Here is a 25807-nt window from a genome sequence, read left to right as displayed (position 1 = left end):
CTTACAGGATTGTTGTAAGGATAAAATGAGATAATAGGTGTAAAGCAATTTGTAAAACAAAGCATCAATATTAAATATTCTTATTAATATTTAGCATATTAAATATTATCATCATTATTATTCTCCATTGTTTTTTCTAGATTTTCTTGTCAATGCAAGGTTGGGAATAAACTGTATGATGTTGGTTGGGGATCTAATAAACAAGAGGCAAAACAATCTGCAGCCAAGAAAGCATATGAGCAATTGATATTAGCCAGCAATTCACAGGTATGTTACCTTCTCTTTTCTTTCTATCTGAATTTCCTTTTAAGTTGGTTTGGGGATGAAGCTTATCAGAATCTCCTGTAAAATTTTTAATAAGAATACTGTTCTAGATGGTATGTGGGACAGAGCAGGTTCCCATCTCTGTCCTCTCTCAGAGTCTTTGCATGGACTCTGCTTCATGCCTGGATTATCAGAAAAGGTAGATAGGAATCTTGATAATAATGAAGTTGGAAGAATATGAAACATTGAACAAAAGGGGAAAAAACACAGAATAAGTCAAGTGGTATTTATAAGGTTTTGCTTGAAGAGAAGGGAGCTCAACCTTCTGAGAAGAATACAGCTGGTGATAATGAATGTGGACCCACAAGTGCCATTAATTGGAACTTACCCAGTAAGAAGGAAAGTAAGAAAATATGAGTGGTGGCACCTGGTGATTTCCTGATGAGGAATATTTGTTTACTTGACAACAATAACAGAGATATCTGCTCTTTTCCTGAGACCAATAGTATGTTTCAGAAAACTTCTCAGCTTATTGAAATGAATGACTACCTACCTCTGGTGACACATGTGACTAGAAATAATACTGCCCAGAAGGACCCTGGAATGCAATGCATAGTTAATGATGATTCTAAGAATTATGAAGATCTTGGGAGTAAAGGAAGAATTTTCATTGTTCTTGCTAATTGAAGGCAACAGCTTCTGAAAAGAAAGGCAGATCTGGGAAATTAGTGTCTAAGATTTAAGATGGTTTCTGAGAATAAATTTTAATTTTTAAAGGAATAGCAGATTTTTGGCCGGAGATGAAATATAACTCACAAAGGCTAATTTATAGCAGCAACAATAGCTAACAGTAGCTCCCATTCATGGTTCTCCAGCTTAGGTCTCTTCCTCAACTGACTTTTGGTTGATCAGAACTAGCTTCCACTTGGTGGAGTGCTATACAACTCTCCACATGCACAGTGTCCAATCCTGGTGACCTGTGTCTCTCTGTTCCTTAATTCTTTGACGTGATATCAGCAGCTCCAAGTCTACTTTTCCTAGCTTTGGTAATTTAGAGCCTGTTTTCCCTGGTACCAGCAGTTCAGAGCTTTGCAGCGCTGGTGCTTCTAGGTTGTAATCCCCACTAGTCTTCTGCTTCAGAAGGCCTGTGGCCCAGCTGGCTGTTGAAACCCAAGCAAACTTCTACAGCCTTGAACCAACATCTCCATAGCCCTGGAAAGAGGGAGTAGAGAATGTTGTGCAGGGGTGGATTTTGATTAAGCCTGTGCCAAGTCTTTGGTTCTGCTGGTTCAGCCTTCTTGCCGGCAGTGTGGGAGATGGGGGAGAGGTGATGAATGATCTCAGGGTCAGTGAGCATCAGTTCATGAGGGTTTTTTTTATTTTTATTTTGGATTCTGGGTATCGTAGATCATGGAATCATATATCTTCCAGAAGAACATGACAGGACAAAAAACTTTAACACTATAATGAAGGTATTTTTGAGCGTAGAACAGACCATGGAACAAGTTGTTTTATCTTTGGCACATAATTTCTGATTTGGAGTGGTTTGAGAGGTCATGGGGATTGGAGAAAATGTCTAGTCCTCCGTCGTGTTGTTCACATGACCCCAGAAGTCCAGGTCATGTTTTGTACTGTTCATGCAGTCACCTCATTTAGGGAGGAAAAACTTTGAAGAGTGAAACAAACCCTCTAAAATGTTTTTACTTTGTAGGATATGAGCTCTTTTATGCCATCTCAACCACCTCAGCACTCAAGAGTCACAGAAAGCAAAACAGCACTCCGAACAAATTATATTGATCCTCTGAACCAGTATACACAAAAGAAGGGATTGGTTCTGGATTTCCAAATACAATTAAAATTGGAACCTTCTGGACTTCCAAGGTGAGGGATTATTTTGGTCCTCCCCTTTATTCAATGCTTGCTTCTGTCTTAACAACAATATAATTTTTCTTTTCATGGTTTGTGTTTTAGAAATTCTAAGAATTTTACTCTTCATTTTTTATTATGATGTGTGGAAAGACTCCACAAAATCTTACTCATATGCTTCTCTGTGGCATGGAGGTTCCCCATTCCTGCCTTAGGTTTGTAAAAGCTTTGCCAGCAGAGTGTAAGCTTTGACTGATTTCCCCCTGCTGGACAGCCTTAAAATATCATCCAAGTAATAGAATTTTTTTTTTGGAGAACCAACCTATCTAATTATGGAGAGGCATATCACCAGAACAACAGTCGCTAGGTGGCGAACTTTTTTTTTTTTTTAGGGGGGGAGAGGAGCCATGGAAACCATTAAAACAACGAAATTTTTTAAATGGTCCTCATTCCTAGATGGCTTCTTTCTGCTTCTGCCGTGTTGGAGGAAAAATGATGGAAAAGGTGACTGAGTAAGCTTAGAATTTTTAGACCATATTCTGGACTGCAAGCCCTCTACCCACTTTACCATGCTACTTCTCATAAAGGAGCCCAGGGTTTGTTTCCACTAGGTTGGTGCATTTGTGAAGGGTAAATGGTTTGTTCACTCACTGTAAGTCCTAGGGTTCAGGATCTACTCAAATCATTCTTGAATCTTGGAAGGGTGGAATACCTTTTGGTTGGACACCAGAAGTGTCCTAGTACATCTTTTTGATACGGGGACCTGAATGTCGATGTCATAGACAGAGATATGCCCTTTTTGTATCTTTTGGTTTGATATCAGTAAGTTATAGCTGGATAAATTCTCCTTAAGCATGAGCTCTTTTTCTCTTTCTCAAACCCAGAAATGGACTATCATAACAGAGAAAAGGGCTTGTCGTAAATGACTTACTTAAATGAATCCTTGATCTTGTCAGTGTAGATACTTCCTTCTCTGATCCAGATTGCCATCCTTCATGCTTTCACACTGACCTAGATGATTTTTGTCCTTCCCCTTCCATAAATCCTCCCAGAGGGCCATCTGAATGTGCTGGAGGTCATCCTCTGGGTACTATTCTAAAGTTACGCCTTGTAGCACCTGGACTGTTCTATCTGTTATATCTCCTCACTAAATTTCTGTCTTCCCCCTTTACTGGTCAAATGTCCTTGGTCATATATCTTTTATACCATTTCTTGTATATGCAAATCACCATTGGCAAGGTACTGCAGCCTATTTAAATATCTGTGTATCTTTCCATTGCCTGCTAACTTTGACTCCTCTGAAGTCATGATGTTTCATAATTTACAGACATGAAGCATAATAAGATGGTCTTTTGTGGCAGCAAGCACTTGGGATTATTGAAAATCCTGGGCAAATTAACCACAGCTGACATAGAACATAAAAGTTTGTGAAGTACATTATGTGTATTACCTCATTTGATCCTCATGAAACCCAGTGATGTAGATATTACGATGACCTAGTGACCTAGCAATTTTGTTGGACTGGGAATCAGGCTGATCCAGCCCTAAATCCTGCTTTTGATACTTAATAACTATGTAACCCTGGGAAAGTCATTTAACCCTCTCTAAGCCCCAGTTTCCTGATTTATAAAATGGTGATAAGAATAATGCCTACTACACAGGATTGTTGTGAGGACCAAATGAGATCTTGTGTAGAAAATACTTTGCAGACCTTAAGTATATATAGGTGCTATGATCAGAAAGTGTGATATAGTGGAAAGCACTGGAATTGGAGCAAGACGTCACTGGTTTCAGATCCTACTGTGTTCACTAATTACCTATGTAACTTTAGGCAAGCCACTTAATCTTTAGGGGCTCATTCATAAAAGTAGGAGGAGTTGGACTAGATGTTTCTAAAGTTCATTCCAGCTCTAAATTTGTGATCTTATTATTATCTCTGTTTCATAAATTAGGAAATTGGAGCATTGAGTGGTAATTGATATGTCCCTGCTCTAACCAGTCATGGAATTGACTACACATATGGAGAGCTGAGTAGGAAATGACAGCTTTGTCAGTATCCATCACATCAATTATCAAGTGCATTTTCTGTCACATTGCATTGTTGTTCGTGATGTCTGGTGCTTTCTGATTCTCCTTTAAAAAAAAAAGTATTCAGGCTATAATATACACAACTACTACACCAAACTAAACAGAATCAACATAATTCACAACCACCATTGTTCCCTTTTTTTTAAGGTTCCTCATGGTCATATAGCTGGTGAACATCAGATGCAGGATTCAAACTTCATTGTTCTTGACTCTGAATCTAGTACTCTGCCCACTAAGCATGCTGGTTTTCCTAACAACTGTGGAACTCTGAAATGTCTGTGTCTTCCCTTCATAACTATTTTCCCTTGAGATTCTCTACCTTAATATATACAGAAGGGAAACTGTGACTTCCTTAGAGCAAAGAGAGTATTATGTGGAGTTTGAACCTCTGCTGGAAATAAAAGGTAGTTGTTCATTCATTTCATTTGTGTCTGACTTTTGTGACCCCATTTGGGGTTTTCTTGGCAAAGATACTGGAGTGGTTTACCATTTTTTTCTCCAGCTCATTTTGCAGATGAAGAAACTGAGGCAAACAGGGTTAAGTTACTTTCCCAGGATCACACAGCTAATAAGTGTTGACCTGAGGCTGGATTTGAACTCAGAAAGATGAGTCTTTCCTATTTCAAGCTCAGTGCTCTATCCACTGTACCATCTAACTGCCAACAGAAGATAAATTTGATTACAAATCTGAAAGCACACACCCTTAGCAGAATTTTTTTAAAAAGTAATTTTTTTGTTATTATGAATTTGGCAAAAATAATTTCCACATACAAAGTGCTGATTAAGAGGACTGTATATAAAACAGCATATCTCTATTCCATTCAGTGTATTTTTAGAGTAGATAATAAATTTAGCACAAACATGTACTATTCCTTCTGAACTCCCTCCTCTCTTTGGTATATTTTTAAAAATGTTTCATTGATGCTCTTTTCTTTCTTTTTTTTGGTGTCATTATTCAATTGCTAGTTAATTTATGAAATTATGAAATAAGGTAGACCTGCCCACTTCTTTGAGTATTTGCTGGAAAAGACCATGATGGCAATGTGAAGTGAGGTTGTAATTGTACTTTTTCTCCCCAATTTTTAAAAGTATTTTTATTTAAGGTTTTGAATTTCAAATTCTATTTTTTCCTCTCTCCCTTTCCTACCCCCTCCCTGAGTTAGTAAGGAATCAGATATGTGCAATTATGTAAAACATTTCCATATTAGCCATTTTGTACAAAAAGACTCAATAAAAGAAAAATTGAAAGAAAGTAAAAAATAGCCTAAAAATAGTAAAAAATAGTCTTTATTCAGTCAATATCAGTTCTGTCTATGGAGGTAGATAGTATGCTTCACCATTAGTCCTTTGGAATTATCTTGGATCATTGTATTGCTGAGAATAGCTGTCATTCACAGTTCTTCAAACAATATTGCTGTACTTGCACAATGTTCTTCTGGTTCTATTCACTTCACCATGCATCAGTTCATGTAGGTCTTTCCAGGTTTTTCTGAAATCATCCTGCTTGTCATTTCTTACAGTACAATTGCATTTCATTACAATCATATACCACAGCTTTTTTAGCTGTTTTCCAATTGATGGACATCCCTTTGATTTCCAGTTCTTAGCCACCATAAAAAGAACTGCTATAAATTTTTGTACAAATTGGTCCTTTCCCCTTTTGTTGGATGTCTTTGAGATATAGACCTAGCAGTGGTATTGCTGGATAAAAAGGTATATCAAGTTTTATAGCCTTTTGGGCATAGTTCCAAATTGCTTTCCTGAATGGTTAGATCAGTTCACAAGTCTACCAACAGTGCATTAGTGTCCCAGTTTTCCCAAATCCCCTCCAACATCCAACATTTTCCTTTTTTGTCACATCAGCCACTCTGATAGGTGTGAGGTGGTACCTCAGAGTTGCCTTAATTTTCATTTCTCTGATCAGTAGTGATTTAGAGCGTTTTTTCATATGACTATAGATAGCTTTAATTTCTTTGTCTGGAAATTGCCTGTTCATTCATATCCTTTGACCACTTACCATTTGGGGAATGACTTGTATTTTTATAAAATTTGACTCAGTTCTATATATATATGAGAAATGGGGCCTTTATCAGAGGGACTTGTTGCAAATTCCCCGTTCCTCCCCACCAGACTTGTACTTTCCTTACATTTTGGTATATTGGTTTTGTATGTGCAAATTTAATTTAAACAAATTTAAAATTTTATATAATCAAAATTATCTATTTTACGTTTTGTAATGCTCTCTACATCTTCTTCGGTCCTAAATTCTTCCTTTATCCATAAATCTGACAGATAAACTGTTCCATGCTCTCTTAATTTGCTTATGGTATCATCCTTTCGGCATAAATCATGTACCCATTTTGACCTTATCTTGGTGTATCATGTGAAATGTTGGTCTATACCTAGTTTTTGCCATACTGTCTTCCAGTTTTCCCAATAATGTTTTTGTCAAATAATGAGTTTTTGTTCGAAAAGTTTAGATCTTTGGGTTTATCGTATGCTAGATTACTATGGTCATTTACTATAATGTAATTTGTACCTAAGCTATTCCACTGATCGACCATTGTGTTTTTTAGTGAGTACCACATTGTTTTAATAATTACTGCTAGACCACCTTGTTTAGCATTTTTTAAATTGATTCCTCTGATATCCTTGAATTTTTGTTCTTCCAGACGAAATTTATTTGTTTCCAGTTCTATAAAATAATTTTTCGTAGTTTGATTGATATGGCACTGAATAAATAGATTCATTTAGGTAGAATTGTAATTTTTATTATACTGGCTCGGCCTACCTATAAATAATTAATATTTTTACAATTCTTTAGATCTGACTTTATTTGTGTGAAAAGTGATTTATAGTTGTGTTCGTATAATTCTTGGATTTGTCTTGGCAGGTAGACTCCCAAGTATTTTATATTATCTAACAGTTATTTTAAATGGAATTTTTCTTTCTATCTCTTGCTGTTGGACTTTGTAATATATAAAAATGCTGATGATTTATGGGGGCTTATTTTTTATCCTGCAACTTTAGTAAAGTTGTTAATAATTTTAAGTAGTTTTTTATTTGATTCTCTAGGATTTTCTAAGTATAACATCATGTCATCTGCATAGAGTGATAGTTTTGTTTCCTCATTACCTATTCTAACTTCTTTAATTTCTTTTTCTTCTCTTATTGCTACTGCTAATATTTTTAGTGCAATAGTAAATAACAATGATGATAATGGGCATCCTTGTTTCACCCTGATTTTATGGGGAAGGACTCCTTCTTTGCCTGTTTTTCCAAATAGTTGATATAGCATTGGGATCAATCATTCTTTAAATGTTTTGTAGAATTCATTTGTGAATCCATCTAGTTCTGGGAATTTTTTCCTAGGAAGTCCATTGATGGCTTGTTCAGTTTCTTTTTCTATGATTGGGTTAAGTATTTTTTTCTTCTTCTCTTAACCTAGCTAATTTATATTTTTGTAAATATTTATCCATTTCATTTAGATTGACAAATTTATTGGCATATAATTGGGCAAAATAGCTCCAGTTGTCTTAATTTTCTCCTCATTGGTGGTGAATTCACCCCTTTCATTTTTGATACTGGTAATTTGGTTTTCTTCTTTCCTTTTCTAAATCTAAACCAGTGGTTTATCTATTTTATTGATTTTACATAAATAGTTTTATTTGTTAGTTTAATAGTTTTCTTTCTTTCAGTTTTATTAATCTCTCCTTTGATTTTCAGGATTTCCAATTTGGTGTTGAATTGAGAATTTTTACTTTGTTGTTCTGTTTTTTCAAACTGCATACGTAATTCATTGATATGCTCTTTTTCCATTTTTGTTGATGTAAGCAATTGGAGATATAAAATTTCCCCTAATTACCAGTTTGGCTTTATCCAATACATTTTGGTAGATTATTTCATTGTTGTCATTTTCTTTAATGAAATATTATTGATTGTTTCTATGACTTGTCCTTTGACCAACTTCTTAGGATTAGATTATTTAATTTCCAATTAATTTTTAATCTCTCCATTGTCCATTATTGGATGTAATTTTTATTGCGTTATAGTTTGAAAAGGGTGTGTTTACTATTTCTACTTTTCTGCATTTGGTTGTGAGGTTTTTCTGTCTTAGTACATGGTGAATATTTGTGTAGGTGCCATGTGCTACTGAAAAAAGGTATTCCTTTCTATTTCCAGTCTGTTTTCTCCAGAGATCTATCATATCTTGCTTTTCCAGAATTTTATTTACATCCTTAACTTCTTTCTTGCTTATTTTTGGATTAGATTTGTCTAGTTCTGAGAGGGAAAAGGTCCCCCAATAGTACAGTTTTATTATCTATATACTCCTGTAACTTATTCAACTTCTTTAAAAATTTAGATGCTTTGCCATTTGGAGCATATATGTTTAGTTTTGATATGACTTCATTGTCTATGGTGTCTTTCGTAAGACATAGTTTTCTTTCTTTATCTCTTTTAATTGGAGCTATTTTTGCTTTTGCTTTGTCTGAGATCATGATTGCTATCCCTGCTTTCTTTGCTTTAGCTTAAGCGTAGTAGATTCTGCTCCAGCCCCTTACCTTTACCCTGTCTCTCTGCTTCAGATGTGTTTCTTGTAAGCAACATATTGTAGGATTCTGTTTTTTAATCCATTCTGCTGTCAGTTTCCATTTTGTGGATGAATTCATCCCATTCACATTTGTAGTTATGATAACTAACTGTATTTCCCTCTGTGCTATTTTTCATTTGTTTATCCCCCTCTCTCTTATTCCCTCTTCACATGTGCTTTACTTCTGACCACCAGCTTCCCCAATATAACCTTCCTTTTATCAGTCCTCCCTCCCTCTTTTATTATCCCCATTCTTTTTTTACTTCCTTAAGAAAGATTTCTGTATCACATTGAGTGTGTATGTTATTCCCTCTTTGAGACAATTTTGATGAGACTAAAGCTTAAACTTTTCCTGCCACACATCCCCCCCATCTTCCTCTCCATTGTAATAGGTCTTTCATGACTCTTTTATGTGGGATAATTTACTTCATTTAATCTCCCCCCCCCTCCTTTTTCCAGTGCAATTTTCTTTCTCACCTTTTTATTTTGTTGTTGTTACTTGGTATCATCCTATCAGTCACTCTATATCCATACCTTCTGTCTTTCTAATTGTTTTTGTAATAATATCCTTAAGAGGCACAAATATTATTTTGCCATATAAATAATTTAACCTTATTGAATTTCTCATGTTTTTTCTTTCTTGTTTCTTTTTTACCTTGAGCCTTGTATTTAGTGGTCAAATTTTTTTATTTAGCTTTGGTTATTTAATTAGAAATACTTGAAAATCACCTCTTTCATTAAATATCCACTTTTTGCCTGAAAGATTATATTCAGTTTTGCTTTTGGTTATAATCCTAACTCCTTTGCCTTCTATTATATCATATTCCAAGCCCTGCAGTGCTGTAATGTGGATGCTGCCAAATCCTGTATAATCCTGACTGTAGCTCCACAATATTTGAATTCTTTCTTTTTGGTTGTTTGCAGTACTTTCTCTTCGATCTTTGAGCTCAGGAATTTGGGTATGATGTTCCTGAGAGTTTTCATTTTGGATCTCTTTCAGGTGGTGATTGGTGGATTTTTTCAATTTCTGTTTTGTTCTCTGGTTCTAATATAGCAGGGCAGTTATCTTTGATAATTTTTTGAAAGATACTGTCTAAGCTTTTTTTTTAAAATTGTGGCTGTCAGGTAGTCTCATATTCTTATATTATCCCTTCTGTATCTATTTTCTAGGTCACTTGTTTTTCCATCGAGAAAATTCACATTTTCTTTTATTATTTTTTTACCTTTTAGATTTTGTTTTATTATGTCTTGATGTCTGATATAGTCATTAGTTTCCACTTGGTCAGTTTTAATTTTTAAGAATTATTTTCTTTAGTGAGCTTTTATATTTCCTTTTCCATTTAGCCAATTTTATTTTTTAAGGAGTTATTTTCCTCGGTATATTTTTGTATATGTTTTCCCATGCTATCAACTCCTTTTTCACAATTCACTTGCATTGTTCTCATATCTTTTCCCAATATTTCTTCTACTTCTCAAATTTGCTTTTAAACTCCTTTTAAAGCTCTTCTAGGGATTCTTTTGGTGCCTCAAACCAAATTGCATTTTTCTTTGAGTCTTCCCACGTAACCATTTTGACATGGTTGTCCTTTTCTAAATTTATGCATTAGTCTTCCTTATTACAATAGTAAATTTCTATAGTCAAATTCTTTTCTTTTGTTTGTTTGTTTGCTTTTTGCTCATTTTTTCCTTTTTTTTTTTTTTAACTTGGTTTCTTTGTGTGAGAATTGGTCTCTGGTCCAACATTCTCCCACTCTTTTGTGCTGGGACTATTGGTCTTACTACTCCCTTTCACTGGGTGTTAGGGACTACCTGCTTGCTTTGGAGGGTAGGCTTCTGCTTCTGGCTTGTACTGGGGTGTGGAGCTTCCCTGTTGACCTCCCTAGGGTGTAGGGTTTAGCTGTTGGTCTGCTCAAGGTGGGGCCTTGCTGCTGGGTTGCTGTGGTAGCAAAGTCTATTTGGTGGCTAGCCCTGGAGGAGGGACCTTGTGGCTGGTCTGCTCTAAAGGTGGGGCACAGCTTCTGGGTTGCTTTGGGAACAGGGTCTCTCTGCTGGTAGACTCCAGGAGCAGGGCCTCACTATTGTCCAGCCCCTGGACAGGACTTTACTACTGGTCAGCAATGGAGTCAAGGCTTCACTAGTGGTTTGTGCTGGGGTGGGACCTTGCTGTGCTCCACAAGCTGCTGGCTTACAGGAGGGCAGAACTTCCCTGGTGGATTGCCTCAGGTTAAAAGCTTGCTGCAGGCCCCCTGCTGTGAGTTTGGCCGCTGCTGCTGTTCTTGGACCTTACTCCCCTCCCACCCCAATGAGAGAGACCTTTCCTGCTATTTTAGTAAGCTGCTTCCCTGCTTCTCGAGCAATAATGAGTCAGTTTTCTAGTTGTTTGGAGGGAAACTTGGGAGGGCTTCAGAGGGTTCCTTCCTTACTTTGCTATCTTGGTGCTGGAGGTCTTGCTATCACACTTTAATAACACCAGAGGGTTTTGAGGTAAACAGCACAGAAAGTACAGAGACAAATGGTGAAAAAAAAGTTTAGTTTTCTCACCTGAAAAATGAATGGGCTTAATTAGAGATTGTAATGTTGATGGAACAGGAAGATCTTCCCCATCTATTAATAGGCCTATCTGACCACATGTGTCCAATCAAGGATGCCTTACTGCTTTGAGCTTTGACCCAGCTGTGATACATCCTGAGTCACATAAAGGCCTTGGGGAGAGGAACTTGCCTAAGGAGGAGCTTGCTTAGGGGAAGAACTTGCTTATTGGGAAGCTTGCTTATAGGAAGACCTTCCCACCTTTTGGTACTAAGCTAATTAGCCAAAAGTGTACATGTAGTCTGAGGTGAGATTTTGCTTTGGGGGTTTTGCTTATGAGAGGGACTTTTTGATTCCCTGGATAAGACTCTGAGTAGCCTTTTATTAAGGAACTCCCACCCTTACCCCACTTCTCAGAGATTTGTTCTCTCCCATACAGTGGTGTATGTATGTAGATGGTTGTATTACTTTGTTTAGATAGTAAGGAACCCTGTCTGTTGATTTTTTCTCTGGTTGTATTTTCTCCACATTCAGGGTGTTGACCTTTCCCCTGAATCAGTGCATGACTTATATATGTTTAATTAAAGAAGGATTGTTAACCCCTTTGAAACTGTCTTACTTTTATAAAGCAGATCAAAGAACCTGTACTAGCAGGCCATCCTGGGTATGCTAGGGTGCTTGCTATTACAGAGATCTCTAAGGTCCCTCCCAGATTTTGGTATTTCTTTGGTTCTATGTTGTTTGGTTGAAGTTTTAATTTACAGAAGTAGCTGATTTAGCAAAACCATAAAGCATTAGATTTTATTTTTGATACATATCATTTTTGATACAAATAATTTTTTCCATTGTTCTTTATTCTAGTTTTTCTTGTATATGCAAAATTGGAGATGCATCTTATGGCCCTGCTACAGGATCTAGTAAAAAAGAAGCTAAACAAGCTGCAGCTAAGATTGCCTGTGAGATGATGAGGTTAGGTGCTACTTTACAGGTAATTAACTAGCTTTTTGGCTTAATTTTCGTGTATAAATTCCTTCTTAATTTGATTTGAGACAGATTGCTTCTACGATGCCACAAGACTATTGTCCAGAGAGATAAAGACCCTCCTTCTTATTCCATTTTATATCTTGCGAATTGCACATATGTTCATACTTTATGTGATTAAAAATTCCAATGGGACTCTACTGGCCAAAAGGCTGTGCTGATTTCTACTTGTTGGATATGTCATAGTTGGGATTTCTTTCACATATGTGCTGTATTAGAAGATCTTACAACTCCCAAATTCTGTGATTTTACTATTTATAACTCCAGACGAACCAACCAGTCAACCAATGGAAAAGATTTTTGTAAAATCTCTGGTTTTATTTGATACTGTTAGGCCACTTGGCTGCCATAACTTACAATGATACACTTTGGAGAGCAAGAGTTATGTATATAGTTCTTTGTATTTCTCCTCAGTAATTCCTTCTGCTTATGCCACTCTACAGATTGATTCTAGCAAAACATCTCTGAGTTCATCAGCATCGTAAGTATGAAGCAATACTTATTGTTTAGTAAATTTTACTTGCTGCTTCCTGTCATAAAATACTTATTTTTAATATTTGGCTTCTTTCCATATAGATATTTTATTTTCTTCTAAAAATTCTTATTTCTTTAAATTCCAATGTTAAACACACAATAAAATGGACAAAATATATGGAAAAGATTATAGCTAAAACTGCAGCTATTTATGTAGCCATTTATTATGTAGAGCTTGCTTTTATTTTTAAGTTTATAATGATTGATTGTACAATTTCACAGTTGTCTATGATTCTTTTATTCTGCTCTTATGGTGTGTCATTTCAAAGATCAGAGGTCTTAAGTTTTTCAAAGTTGTTTGTTTTTGCAATATTGTTATGGAATAAATTGTTCTTGCTCTGTTTACTTCATTCTTAATAATTCACACAAGTGTTTAGAGGTTTCTCTGAAACCATCTGTTCTGTCATTTCTTAGAACAAATAGTATTCCATTATATTAAAAAATTATAATTTTTTCAGTTATTCCCAATTAATGGACACCCTCCCTAGCTACCAGTTCTTTGTCACTACAAAAAGAACTACAATAAATGTTTTTATATGTATGAGTCCTTTTCCTCTTTCCTGATCTTTGGGGTCTAAACTTAGTCAAAGGGAATTGCTGAGTCAAAGGAAATGCAGAATTTGGTGACTTTTGGCCTTAGTTCCAAACTCTATGTCAGTATTGAAAGAATGACCATAGCAACATTCTTGTATTTAGAATATACTTCCTTTTTTTTCAAATTTATTTGTTTTCAATTTTCAACGATCACTTCCATAAGTTTTAAATTTTCTCCGCCTCCTTACCCCTTCTGTCCCCAAAATGGCATGCAATCTTATATGCTCTCTACACATACATTCTTATTAAACACATTTTCACATTAGTCATGTTGCACAAAAGAATTAAAACAAATGGGAGAAAGCCAAAATCAAACATAACAAAAGAGAAAATAGTCTGCTTTATTCTGCATTCCAGCTCCATAGTTTTTTCTCTGGATGTGGATGCATCATGAGTCCTCTAGAAATGTTTTAGGTCCTTGCCTTGCTGTGACCTATCAAAGTCTATCAAAAACAGTCCTCACACACTGTGGCTGTTACTGTGTATATTGTTCTCCTGGTTCTGCTTACTTCATTCAGCATCAGATCATGTAAGTCTGTCCAGGTATTTCTTAAGTCTGCCTGTTTGTTATTTCTTATAGCACAATAGTATTCCATTATATTCACATACCACAGCTTGCTCAACCATTCTCCAGTTGATGGGCATTCACTTGGTTTCCAGTTCTTGGCCACCACAAAAAGCGCTACTATAAATATTTTTGTACATGTAGGTCCTTTTCCCATTTTTATGATCTCTTTGGGGTGAAAGTAGTATTGCTGGGTCAAAGGGTATGTACATTTTATAGCCCTTTGGACATAGTTCCAAATTGCTCTCCAGAATGGTTGGATTAGCTCACAGTTCTTCCAACATTGAATTAGTATTTCAGCTCTCCCACATCTTGTGCATAGAATATACTTCTTATGGAAGGGGAATTCCTTGTACCGATGCAGGTCAGCAACTTTCCTTCAGCTTACTAGTAGTTGAACAGAGCTGCTTGAAGTTATCAAGAGGATAAGTAATTGGCTGAGGGTTACATAGCCTGACTTGACACATGTTCTTCTATTTTTTTAATTTCTTGACTTTGTTTTAATATTTCTTATTCTCTCATCAAAAAGAAATGGAAATTTCTTTTGTCCATTGTAATTTTTGAGTAGTCTTCAGTAAGGGGCTTTTAAAAAAAAATCTCATGTTAAGCTTTAAATTCTCCTTCTAAGTCTTCCCTCTATAGATGTTGCTTTTTTCTAGTTCGTTTCTCTAGCATTCTTTTTTAATTTATAAAATGATTTTTAACTTTTTAAAAACTCTTGCTTCATTTCATCTAGGAATTCTAGTTGAATTTATGTCTAAGATGTATTATTCTTTGAGTCTTTGCCTGTAGATGTTTTGTAGTCACTCTTTTCTCCTGGCTTTTCATCTGGGATATCTCTGTCACCATCCTTGGTCTTTGAGCTCTGGAATTTTAGCTATGATGTTCCTGGGATTTTCATTTTGGGATCTTTTGAGGTGGTAATTGATGAATTCTTTTAATTTCTATTTTGCCCTTTAGTTCTAGAGTATTGGAGGGGACAGTTTTCTATGATAATTTCCTGAAATAAGAGGCATAGCTCTTTCTTTGATCATGGTTTTTAGGGTAATCCAATAATTCTTAAGTTATTTCTCTTCAATCTATTTTCCATGTCAGCTGTTTTTCCAACAAGATATTTCACATATTTTTATATTCTTTTGCTTGTGTTTGATTGTTTCTTGATGTTTTATGGAGTCATTAATTTCTACTTGTTCAGTTCTAATTTTTAAGGAATTATTTTCTTCTGTGAACTTTTGTACCTCTTTTTCCATTTGACCTATTCTACTTTTTAGAGTTCTTTTCTTCAGTGGATTTTTGTGCCTCTTTTACCATTAGGCCAATTATGGTTTTTAAGGTGTTATTTTCTTCAGTATTTCTTGTGCCTTTTATACCAAGCTGTTAACTCACTTTTTATAATTTTCTTGCATCACTCATTTCTTTTCTCATTTTTTTCCTCTATCACTCTTACCTCTTTCTTTAACTCTTCCAGGAATTCTCGTTGGGCTTGTGTTCAATTAGCAGTTTTTCTTTGAGGCTTGTTGTAGCTGTTTTCATATTACTGTTTTCTGAGTTTGTGTCTTGGTCTTCCCTTCTAAGAGAAGTTGAACATATTCTGACATTGAATTATCTGTATAGATCAGACTACATGTCAAATTAAAAATAACTTTAGACAAGTCAAAAAGCTACTCTAGTAGCTTTTTTTATAGTCAAGTTCTTTTTGTTGTTGTTGTTTGCTAACTTTCTCAGTCTATTTTTTCACTTCCAACTTTATGTTAAAGTTGGACTTTGCTCACCTGGGGGCAGAGAAGCACTCTCTCAAACTTTGGGCATTTTCATGTTCCTGTTTTCAGAGCTAGTTCTGAGGGTATACAAGTTTTCAGTGCTTCTGAGGTGATATAATCCAGGTGGAGGTGTAATCACTGACTTCCTGGTCTGTGCTCTGGTCTTTTTTTTTTTTTTTTTTTAGTAAATAGTATTTTATTTTTTATAATTACATGTAAAAAGAGTTTTTAACATTAAATTTTATAAGATTTTGAGTTCCAAATTTTTTTCTCCCTCTCTCTATTCCCTCCCCCCTCCCCACAATGGCAAGCAATCTGATGTACAGTTACATTAAGCATTTCCTCTTTAGTCATGTTGTGAAAGAGGGAATAGAAAAAAAGGGAAAACCCATGATAAAAAAAGCAACATTAGTATGCTTCAATCTGCATTCAGACTCCACAGTTCTTTCTCTGGATGTGGATAGCATTTTTCATCATGAGTTCTGGAATTATCTTGAATCATTGTATTGCTGAGAAGAGTTAAGACTATCGTAGTTGACCATGTGCTCTGGTCTTTACCCTGAAAGGGCTCCTGCTCACCTGTAGCTGCCAGTCTAGCCTGTACCTCCTCTTTAAACTATTTGTTAGTAATACTTTATTGTATAACTAGTTTTCAGTGATACTGATTAATCTGAGAGAAGTCAAACATTCTGAAATTGAATTATTCCTATAAACCAAACTACATGCCAAATTGAAAATAGCATTAGCCAAAGTCCAAAATCCAGGCTAGACTTTTTGAAAGATTGATTTTACCCCCTTGAAAGTAGCTAAAGTTTATAACAATATTATATTGAAAGACAGACTTCCTGAAAAAAGGATATTTCTAAAACTGTAATAGTTAATTTGGAACTCCAAGTCTTATAAAAGTGATATGGAAAACTAAAAATAAATAAATAAAGTTTAAAAGAAAACCTGTACACCTGGCTGCATTGTGGACAGAATGTGAGATGTTTAAAGAGTATCTAAGAGCACTGAAAAACTGATTCAGATATAAAGGAATAATTAGACTTGTATAAAATAAATTTTTATTTATTTTTTGTTGGCAGAAATGGTGTGGCGGTTGAAATAGTATTTGACGAAGATTCTTCAGAAAGCAATACTAATGATAGCTTACAAAATATTTCTTCAAATTCTATGGTATGATATTAATCTCTGAATTTTCTTATTTATTAATTTTGTCCAAGTTTTTACTTATAAAACAATCTTTACTAGATTAATAGTTTTTATATAATGAAATATTTGTTTTATTATTATTATATTATTAATAATCCATAATGGCAAATATGGCCTTCTTTTAGTCTTTTCACTGTTCCTACTTCGCTCACAGAACAGATTCTCTCATACTCTTAGATCTTTCTGCATGGTGTTTCCTTTTCCCTCGTAATCCACCAGTAATTCTCTTAATATACCATCAGAAACACTATTTAGGTGGCAGTATTTATATTATATCATGATAAATGATATTTTTGTGAAGTACAAGATGAAAGGTCATTACCAATAAGGGGAATTAGGGAATGTGGGAGGCAGGATTGGAGTTGGGGTTTATAGGATAAAAAATGAAGAAGGTCATGAATGATGTAGATATGGAAATATGGCTAGAGAAATATCTGGACATACTGTGGGAAGGTTCGCTCCAGAAAATGATGATAATCGAAATGATTCAATTCCATGAAAATATTCATTTTCTTTTGTTATAGAAATCTCCCGGAACTGGTCAACAGAAGAGTAAAAGGTATTGATTTCAGTTTATCTTATTTTGATTTCATGTACTCAGTTTGTTATGTAATTAATTTTTTTGAGGACTCACTATATACAGAGCCCTCTACATACTGGTGTAACCCATGTGTAAGGTGGAGACTCTGAATTCAGAAAAAATGATCTTTCCACTATATTGTGGTACCTCTCCTGGTCATGCTAGACTATCTTTGCTGGTTTCTTTTTTGTCATTCTTCTGAATGTTACTATCTATTTCTTCCATATAAATCTTTCTCCTTTGAAAGACCACACCCAAAGACCAGTCCTGGAGTATGTATCAGTCTGGAAGTACATCTCAGTGGTTCTTACTTTTGCTGTATCTAGTAATCTGTGAAGCATAGTCAGTCTTAAAACAGAGGCAGTGGGCAAGGAAAAGCCAGATTTGACAAGTGGATTTACACTTTTTTCTGGGGAATTCATATTTTGTCCCAAAAACAAGTGGAACGAACCTCAGCCTCACTTTGTATCTGCCTACCAGCCCATCTGAATAGCATGTCTCTTGTAAACAACTTATTGTTGGATTCTGGCTTCTAATTCATTTTGCTATACAATTTCTTTTAATGGTTAGCTCCTGTTGCTGTTTGATATCTGAAATTGCTAGGTTGTCTTATTTTTTTTTTTATCATTGATTCCCTTGATATTCTTAACATTTTGTTCTTCCAGATGAATTTTTTACTGTATTTTCTAGCTATGTAAAATAATTTTTGGTAGTTTGATTTTTATGACCCTAAATCAGTAAATTAATTTACTAGACTTGTCTTTTTTGTAATATTGGCTCAGCCTACCCGTGAGCAATCAATATTTTTTTCCAGTTGTTCAGATCTGTCTTCAGTTGTGTGAAAAGCATTTGTAGTTATGTTCATATGATTGCTGGATTTCTCTTGGCAGGTATACTCTCAAGTATTTTATGTTTTCTACTGTTACTTTAAGTGGAATTATTCTATCTCTTGGTGCTGCACTTTATTGGTAACATGTAGAAATGCTGATGATTTATGTGAGTTTATTTTATTTCTATCCTGCAACTTTGCTAAAGTTAATTATTTCATCAGTTTTTTTCGTTGATTCTTTAAGAGTTTCCAAGTATACCATCATATCATCTGCAAAAAAATGATAGTTTTGTTTCTTCATTGCCTGTTCTGATTCCTTCCATTTCTTTTTCTTCTCTTATTGCTGTAGCTGGCATTTCTAGTACAATATTGCATAATAGGAGTGATAATAGGCATCCTTGCTTCACCCCTAATCTTATTGGGAAGGCTTCTAGCTTATCCCCATTACAGATAATGCTTGCTAATGGTTTTAGATACTGTTTATCCTTTTAAGGAAAGTTCCCTTTCTTCTTATGCTTTCCAATGTTTTTAGTAGGAAGGAGTGTTGTATTTTATCATAAGCTTTTTTTGCATCTATTGAGATAATCACATGATTTCTGTTGTTATTGTTATTGATATGGTCAGTTATGCTGATAGTTTTCCTAATATTGAGTCATTCCTGGTGTAAATCTCACCTGGTCATAATGTATTATCTTTGTAATATATTGTCATAATCTCCTTGCTAGTATTTTATTTAAAATTTTTACGTCAATATTCTTTGGAGAAATTGGTCTGTAGTTTTCTTTCTCTGTTTTCACTCTTTCTGGTTTAGATACCATATTTATGTCATAAAAGGAATTTGGAAGGATTCTTCTTTGCCTATTTTTCCAAATAGTTTATGTAGTATTAGGATTAATTGTTTTTTAAGTATTTGATAGGATACATTTGTGAATTCATCTGGTCCTGGGGATTTTTTTAGGGAGCTCATTCATGACTTGTACAATTTCTTTTTCTATGGTAGGATATTTAAGTACTCAATTTCTCCGTTAATCTGGGAAATTCACATTTTTTGTAAACATTCATCCATTTCACTTAGATTATCAGATTTATTGGCATGTAAGTGGGCAAAATAGTCCCTAAGAACTGCTTTAATTTCATCTTCATTGATGGTGATTCAGCCTTTCCATTTTTGATACTGGTAATTTACTTTTCTTTTTTCTTTTTTTTAAAATCAAATTAGCTAATGGTTTACATATTTTATTATTGTTTTTCATAAATCCAGCTCATTCAATGGTTTTCTTACTTTCAGTTTTATTTGAAATTTTGTTTATGGCTCTTGATTTTCAGGATTTTCAATTTGGTGATTTTTTATTTTTTTTTAGATGTGCACCCAATTCATCGATCTTTCTCTTTTTTATTGATGTAAGCATTTAGAGGTATAAAATTTCATCTTAAGTACTGCTTTGGCTGCATTCCATGCATTTTGGTATGTTGTCTTTCTCTTTAAAGAAATTATTTTTCCCTGATTTGTTCATTGACCCACTCGTTCTTTAGGATTAGATTATTTATTCCCCAATTAATTTTAAATCTTTCTGCAACCCTTTATTGAATGTAATTTATATTGCATCATGATCTGAAAAGGATACATTTATTATTTCTGCTTTTCTACATTTGGCTGTGAGATTTTTATGTCCTAACACATGGTCAATTTTTGTGTGGGTTCCATGTACCCTTGAGAAAAAAGTATATTTCTTTCTATCCCTATTCAATTTTCTCCAGAAAAAATGTCATATCTAACTTTTCTAAAATTCTATTCATCTCCTTAACTTCTTCTTCTTTTTTTTTTTTTTGGTTAGATTTATCTAGTTCTGAGTGAGGAAAATTGAGGCCTCCCCCTAGTATAGTTTTACTGTCCATTTCCACCTGTAGCTCATTTAAGTTCTCCTTCAAAAATGTAGATGCTATACCTTTTGGTGCATATATGCTTAGTATTGATATTACTTCATTGTCTTTTGGCAGAATGTAATTTCCTTGCTTATCTCTTTGAATTAGAATAATTTTTGCTTTTGCTTTGTCTGAGACCATGATTGGTACCCCCGCTTTATTTTTTTTTACTTCTGCTAAAGCATAATAGATTCTGTTCCATCCCCTTACCTTTTTTACTCTATGTATGTCTCTCTGCTTCAGATATATTTCTTGTAAACAGCATATTGTAAGATTCTGTTTTTAACCCGCTCTACTATCTGCTTCCATTGTATGATTGAGTTCATTCCATTCACATTCACATTTGTGATTACTAACTGTATTTCCCTCTGTCCTATTTTTCTTTTGTTTCTTCTTCTTCTTCTTCTTCTTCTTCTTCTTCTTCTTCTTCTTCTTCTTCTTCTTCTTCTTTTTCTTCTTCTCCTCCTTCTTCTCTATCTCCTCCTCCTCCTTCTTCTCTCTCCTCCATCTTCTGATCACTACCTCCCCCAAACTGCCCTCCCTTCTATCAGTCCTTGTCCCTGCCTTCTCTCATCCCCTCTTCTCCTCCTTCTCTGTAGGTTAAGATAGATTTTTATACCCACCTGAGTGCTTATGATATTTCCTTTTTCAACCTCTGTGTGAGAAAAGTATCCCCATTCTACCCCTTTCTCCCTTCTCCCAGTGCATCCCTCTTTCTTTCCTTTTAATTTAATTTTTTTGGATATCATCCCATTGTAGTCAACTCATGCACACGCTCACTGTCTATTTATACTTCGTTTAAACACCCTAATAATGACAATTCTTAGGAATTACAAGCATCACCTTCCCTTGTAGGACTATAAATAGTTTATCCTTACTGAATACCTTACAGTTTCTCTTTCCTGTTTACTTTTTTATGCTCCTCTTGAGTCTTGTGTTTGAATGTTTGATTTTTTATTCATCACTGGTCTTTTCATCAGGAATGCTTGAAAACCCTGGATTTCACTATATCTTCATTTTTCCTCTTGAAGGATTTTATTCTGTTTCACTGGGTAGGTGATTCTTGGTTGTATAGCCATTTTAAAAAATTTACTTATTTATTTTTTCTTTTCAACATTCATTTCCATAAGATTTTGAGTTCCAGATTTTCTCACCCTCTTTCCCCTCTCTCTACCCCAAGAAACCATACATTCTGATTACCCCTTCCCCCAATCTTCCCTCCCTTCTATCACACCCTTCCCTTCCCTTATCCCCATCTCCTCTATTTTCTTGTAGGGCAAGATAGATTTCTATATCCTGTTAACTGTATTTCTTATTTCCCAGTTCTCAACATTTGTTCCTAAAACTTTGAGTTCCAACTTCTCTCCCTTCCTCCCTCCCAATGCATTCCCACTGTGAAGGTAAGTAATTCAACATAGGCTATATATGTGTAGTTATGCAAAAGACCTCCATAATAGTCATGTTGTGAAATACTAACTATATTTTCCTCCATCCTGTCCTATCCCCCATTTATTCTATTCTCTCTTTTGACCTTGTCCCTCCCCAAAAGTATATACTTCTAATTACTCCCTCCTCCCATTTTCCCTCCCTTCTATCATGCCCCCTACACCCAGCTTCTCTCCTTCTCCCCCACTTTCCTGTAGTGTAAGATAGATTTTTATACCAAATTGAGTGTGCCTGTTATTCCTTTTTTAAGCCAAATGTGATGAGAGTAAGCTTTACTTTTTACCCCTTATCTCCCCACTTTTTTCCTCCATTGAAAAAGCTTTTTCTTTCCTCTTTTATGAGAGATAATTTGCCCCATTCCATTTCTCCCTTTCTCCTTCTAATATATTCCTCTCTCACCTCTTAATTTTATTTTTTTAAATATCATCCCTTCCCGTTCAGCTCACCCTATGCCCTATGTCTGTATATATATAATGCCTCCAACTACCCAGATACTGAGAAAAGTCTCAAGAGTTGCAAATATGATCTTTCCATGTAAGAATGTTAACAGTTCAACTTTTGTAAGTCCCTTATGATTTCTCTTTCCTGTTTACCTTTTCATGCTTCTTTTGATTCTTGTGTTTGAAAGTCAAATTTTCTATTCAGCTCTGGTCTTTTCATCAAGAATCCTTGAAGTCTTCTATTTCATTGAATGATAATTTTTTCCCCTGAAGTATTATACTCAGTTTTGCTTGGTAAGTAATTCTTGGTGTTTATCCTAGTTTCTTTGACTTCTGGAATACCATATTCCAAGTTCTTCAGTCCCTTAATGTAGAAGCTGCTAGATCTTGTGATATCCTGATTGTATTTCCACAATACTCAAATTGTTTCTTTGTAGCTGCTTGCAATATTTTCTCCTTGACCTGGGAATTCTGGAATCTAGCTACAATATTCCTAGGAGTTTTTCTTTTTCAGATATCTTTCAGGAGGTGATTGGTAGATTCTTTCAATATTATTTTGCCCTCTGGTTCTAGAATATCAGGGCAGTTTTCCTTGATAATGTCATGAAAGATGATGTCTAGGCTCTTTTTTTGATAATGGCTTTCTAGTAGACCCATAATTTTTAAATTGTCTCTCCTGGATCTATTTCAGGTCAGTTGTTTTTCCAATGAGATATTTCACATTTTCTTCAACTTTTTCATTCTTTTGTTTTTGTTTTATAATTTCTTTTTTTCTCATAAAGTCATTAGGTTCCATTTGCTCCATTCTGATTTTTAAAGAACTATTGCCAGGCCTAGAGGCCTGTGTGGGCTACCCGAGTCTTCTTACCTCACCTCCGAGGTCTTCGGTTGGCCAAAACCGGATGCTCATATGAGAGAAAGGACGTTCCAGAGTCGAACAAGGGTTGAGCTTTATTTCAGGGTCTCGGTTACAAGTGCAGGGGGGTCTTCCTTAGGAGGAAGAGGGGGAGATTTCCTAAGGAGGCTAGGATCTTAAGGGATTGGAAGTAGAAGTACAAGCGGGGAGAGAGGGGGAGGGGAGAGAGGAAAGAAGAGAAGCGGAGCCTACTGTCCTCTTGGCTCCTCACGTGCTAAGAGAGCTTTCAGGCTTCCTCAATCCTACTTAACCTTCAGCCGCACAGTTTGCATCTGAATACCGTGCTGTTAGGTAACTAGGTGTGCCCAGATCCGGGACAATCTCGAGGGCGGGGAGATCTCTTTCCCATCACGTTTCTCACGGGAAGAGGCAGAATTACTCGAGATAGCTCGGTTCACCTCGATTCCCTGCCGTTTCCTGGGGGGGTCTCGTGAGAGCTTTAAGATTTAGAAGCTCCCACCTTTACCCGCCCGAGACTGTCCACACGGAATTGAGCTTCCAATCCCAACAAACTATTTTCTTCAGTGAGCTTTTGAACTTCCTTTTCCATTTGGCTAGTTCTGCTTTTAAAAGCATTTTTCTCCTCATTGGCTTTTTATACCTCTTTTGCCATTTGGGTTAGTCTGTATTTAAAGATGTTATTTTCTTCAGCATTTTTTTGGGTCTCCTTTTGCAAGCTGTTGACTTGCTTTTCATGATTTTCTTGCATTGCTCTCATTTCTCTTCCCAATTTCTCATCCACCTCTCTTACTTGATTTTCAAAATCTCTTTTGAGGTCTTTCATGGCCTGAGACCATTGCAAATTTATTTTGGAGGTTTTGGATGAAGAAGCCTTGACTTTGATGTCTTCCTCTAATGATATGGTTTGTTCTTCCTCCTCTGAAATGATGGAGGAAAATGCTTTTTCACCAAAAATATAACCATCTATAGTCTTATTTTTTACCTTTTTTGGGCATTTTGCCAGTCAGTTATTTGACTTTTGAGTCCTTTGTCAAGTGGAGGGTATCCTCTAGGGACCTGTAAGTTCTCAGTTCCTCCATGGTGTCACAAGGGAGAGAAGTTTACTCCTTTCCTGGCCTGTGCTGTGATTTGGGAGCAACCACAAGCTTTTCTGCCCAGGATCTGCTCATAGAATTCCCTCTCTGGAGACTTCACCAGCTCCACTATGACACACGATTTTCCCAAGGTCTTTAGGCCAAGGACACTAAAACTGGATGCTGTACCTCAATCACTTCCACCACCGTGGTCCTGACACTAGGCCTGGATCCTGCTCCCTTCTCACCCAGGTGAAAGAGCTTTGAAGGTGTCTTTGGCATTTGTGGGTTGAGAAATCTGGGAACCCCAGCTGCTTCCAGGATTCTGCTTGGTCCAATCCTATCCTTGTTCTGCCTCACAGCCAAGGCTGGGCTGTGCTCCACTCTGAACCCAGTGTGATAGACCTTTCCTGTCAGACTTCCAGGCTGCCTTGGGCTGGAAATCTCTTTCACGCTGTCATTTTATGGCTTCTGCTGCTGTAGAATTTGTTTAGAGTCATTTTTTACAGGTATTTTACAGGCTTTGGGGGGTAGAGCTGAGAGCAGGTCTGTCCTTCTACTCTGCCATCTTGGCTCTGCCACCCCATTCTAATTTTTTAAGGAATTATTTTCTTCAGTGAGCTTGTGTACCTTTTTTCCTTTTGGCCAGTTCTACTTTTTAAGGAATTGTTTTCTTCAATGAATTTTTCTACACCTTTTCTCATTTTTTTCTGCTTCCTTTATCAAGCTGTTGATTCTTTTTTCATAATTCTTTTGTATCGCTCTCATTTCTTTTCCCCATTTTCCCTCTACCTCTCTTGTTTGATCTTTACAATCTTTTTGAACTCTTTCAGGAATTTTTTGGGAGGTGTGAAACCAATTCACATTTTTCTTGGAGGCTGTGCTTGTAGCCATTTTGACATTGTTGTCCCTTTTTGATTTTCCCTGTTACCATAGTAACTTTCTATGCACCCATTCTTTTTTTGTTGTTTGCTCTTTTTCCCAGTCTATTTTTTGACTTTTAATTTTATGTTAAAGTTGGGCTCTGGTGGAGGGCCCACTGTCTCAAGTTTCAGGTTTTTTGTGCAGCTGTTTTCAGGGGGAATTCTGAAGATCTGTATATTTTCAGTTCTTCCATAGTGGTATGATCTAAGGAGAGAGGTGGTCATTGCTCTCTTGGAATATACTCTGGTCTGTGAGTGACCATAAGCACTCTTTTTCACCCAGGAATTGTGACCAAGGTCCTTGCTCGTTTAAGGTTGAGAGCTCTATTATGCTAGTGCTCTTCCTCACCCTGAGACTGTGACCTGGGCCCATGAGCTGAATTCTCGTCTGGGCAATGCAACAGTCTTGCACCCAGTGCCAGAAAGCTTTCTCCTGTTATCTCTTTCTGATTAGTTGTCTGGCCCCTTTACCATCTGCCAAGCCTAGAGGCCTGTATTGGGCTACCCGAGTCTTTCTTACCTGTCCCAGGTCTTCGGTTGGCCAAACCGGATAAACGTATGAGAGAAAGGACGTTCCAGAGTCAAACAGGGGTTGAGCTTTATTTCAGGGTCTAGTTACAAATGCAGGGGGGTCTTCCTTAGGAGGAAGAGGGGGAGATTTCCTAAGGAGGC

At 35.9% G+C, this 25807-nt stretch overlaps 1 protein-coding gene across 2 annotated transcripts in view; it reads left to right on the top strand.

The window, feature by feature from the left end:
- Window positions 1–25807, top strand: part of EIF2AK2 (eukaryotic translation initiation factor 2 alpha kinase 2) — an 88329-nt gene that overhangs the window by 28695 nt on the left and 33827 nt on the right. For both annotated transcript variants that reach the window (XM_072634165.1, XM_072634164.1), the window contains exons 5-10: window positions 141–267; window positions 1976–2145; window positions 12200–12326; window positions 12823–12860; window positions 16918–17008; window positions 17569–17603. In XM_072634165.1, the coding sequence (XP_072490266.1) occupies window positions 141–267; window positions 1976–2145; window positions 12200–12326; window positions 12823–12860; window positions 16918–17008; window positions 17569–17603 (588 nt within the window). The remainder of the gene's footprint in view (window positions 1–140; window positions 268–1975; window positions 2146–12199; window positions 12327–12822; window positions 12861–16917; window positions 17009–17568; window positions 17604–25807) is intronic.

The sequence above is a fragment of the Notamacropus eugenii genome, chromosome 1 (genome assembly GCF_028372415.1).
Source record: "Notamacropus eugenii isolate mMacEug1 chromosome 1, mMacEug1.pri_v2, whole genome shotgun sequence".
Classification (NCBI taxonomy): Eukaryota; Metazoa; Chordata; class Mammalia; order Diprotodontia; family Macropodidae; genus Notamacropus; species Notamacropus eugenii.
Note: the sequence above shows the minus strand (reverse complement) of the source record. Positions and strands in the feature narration are given on the sequence as shown.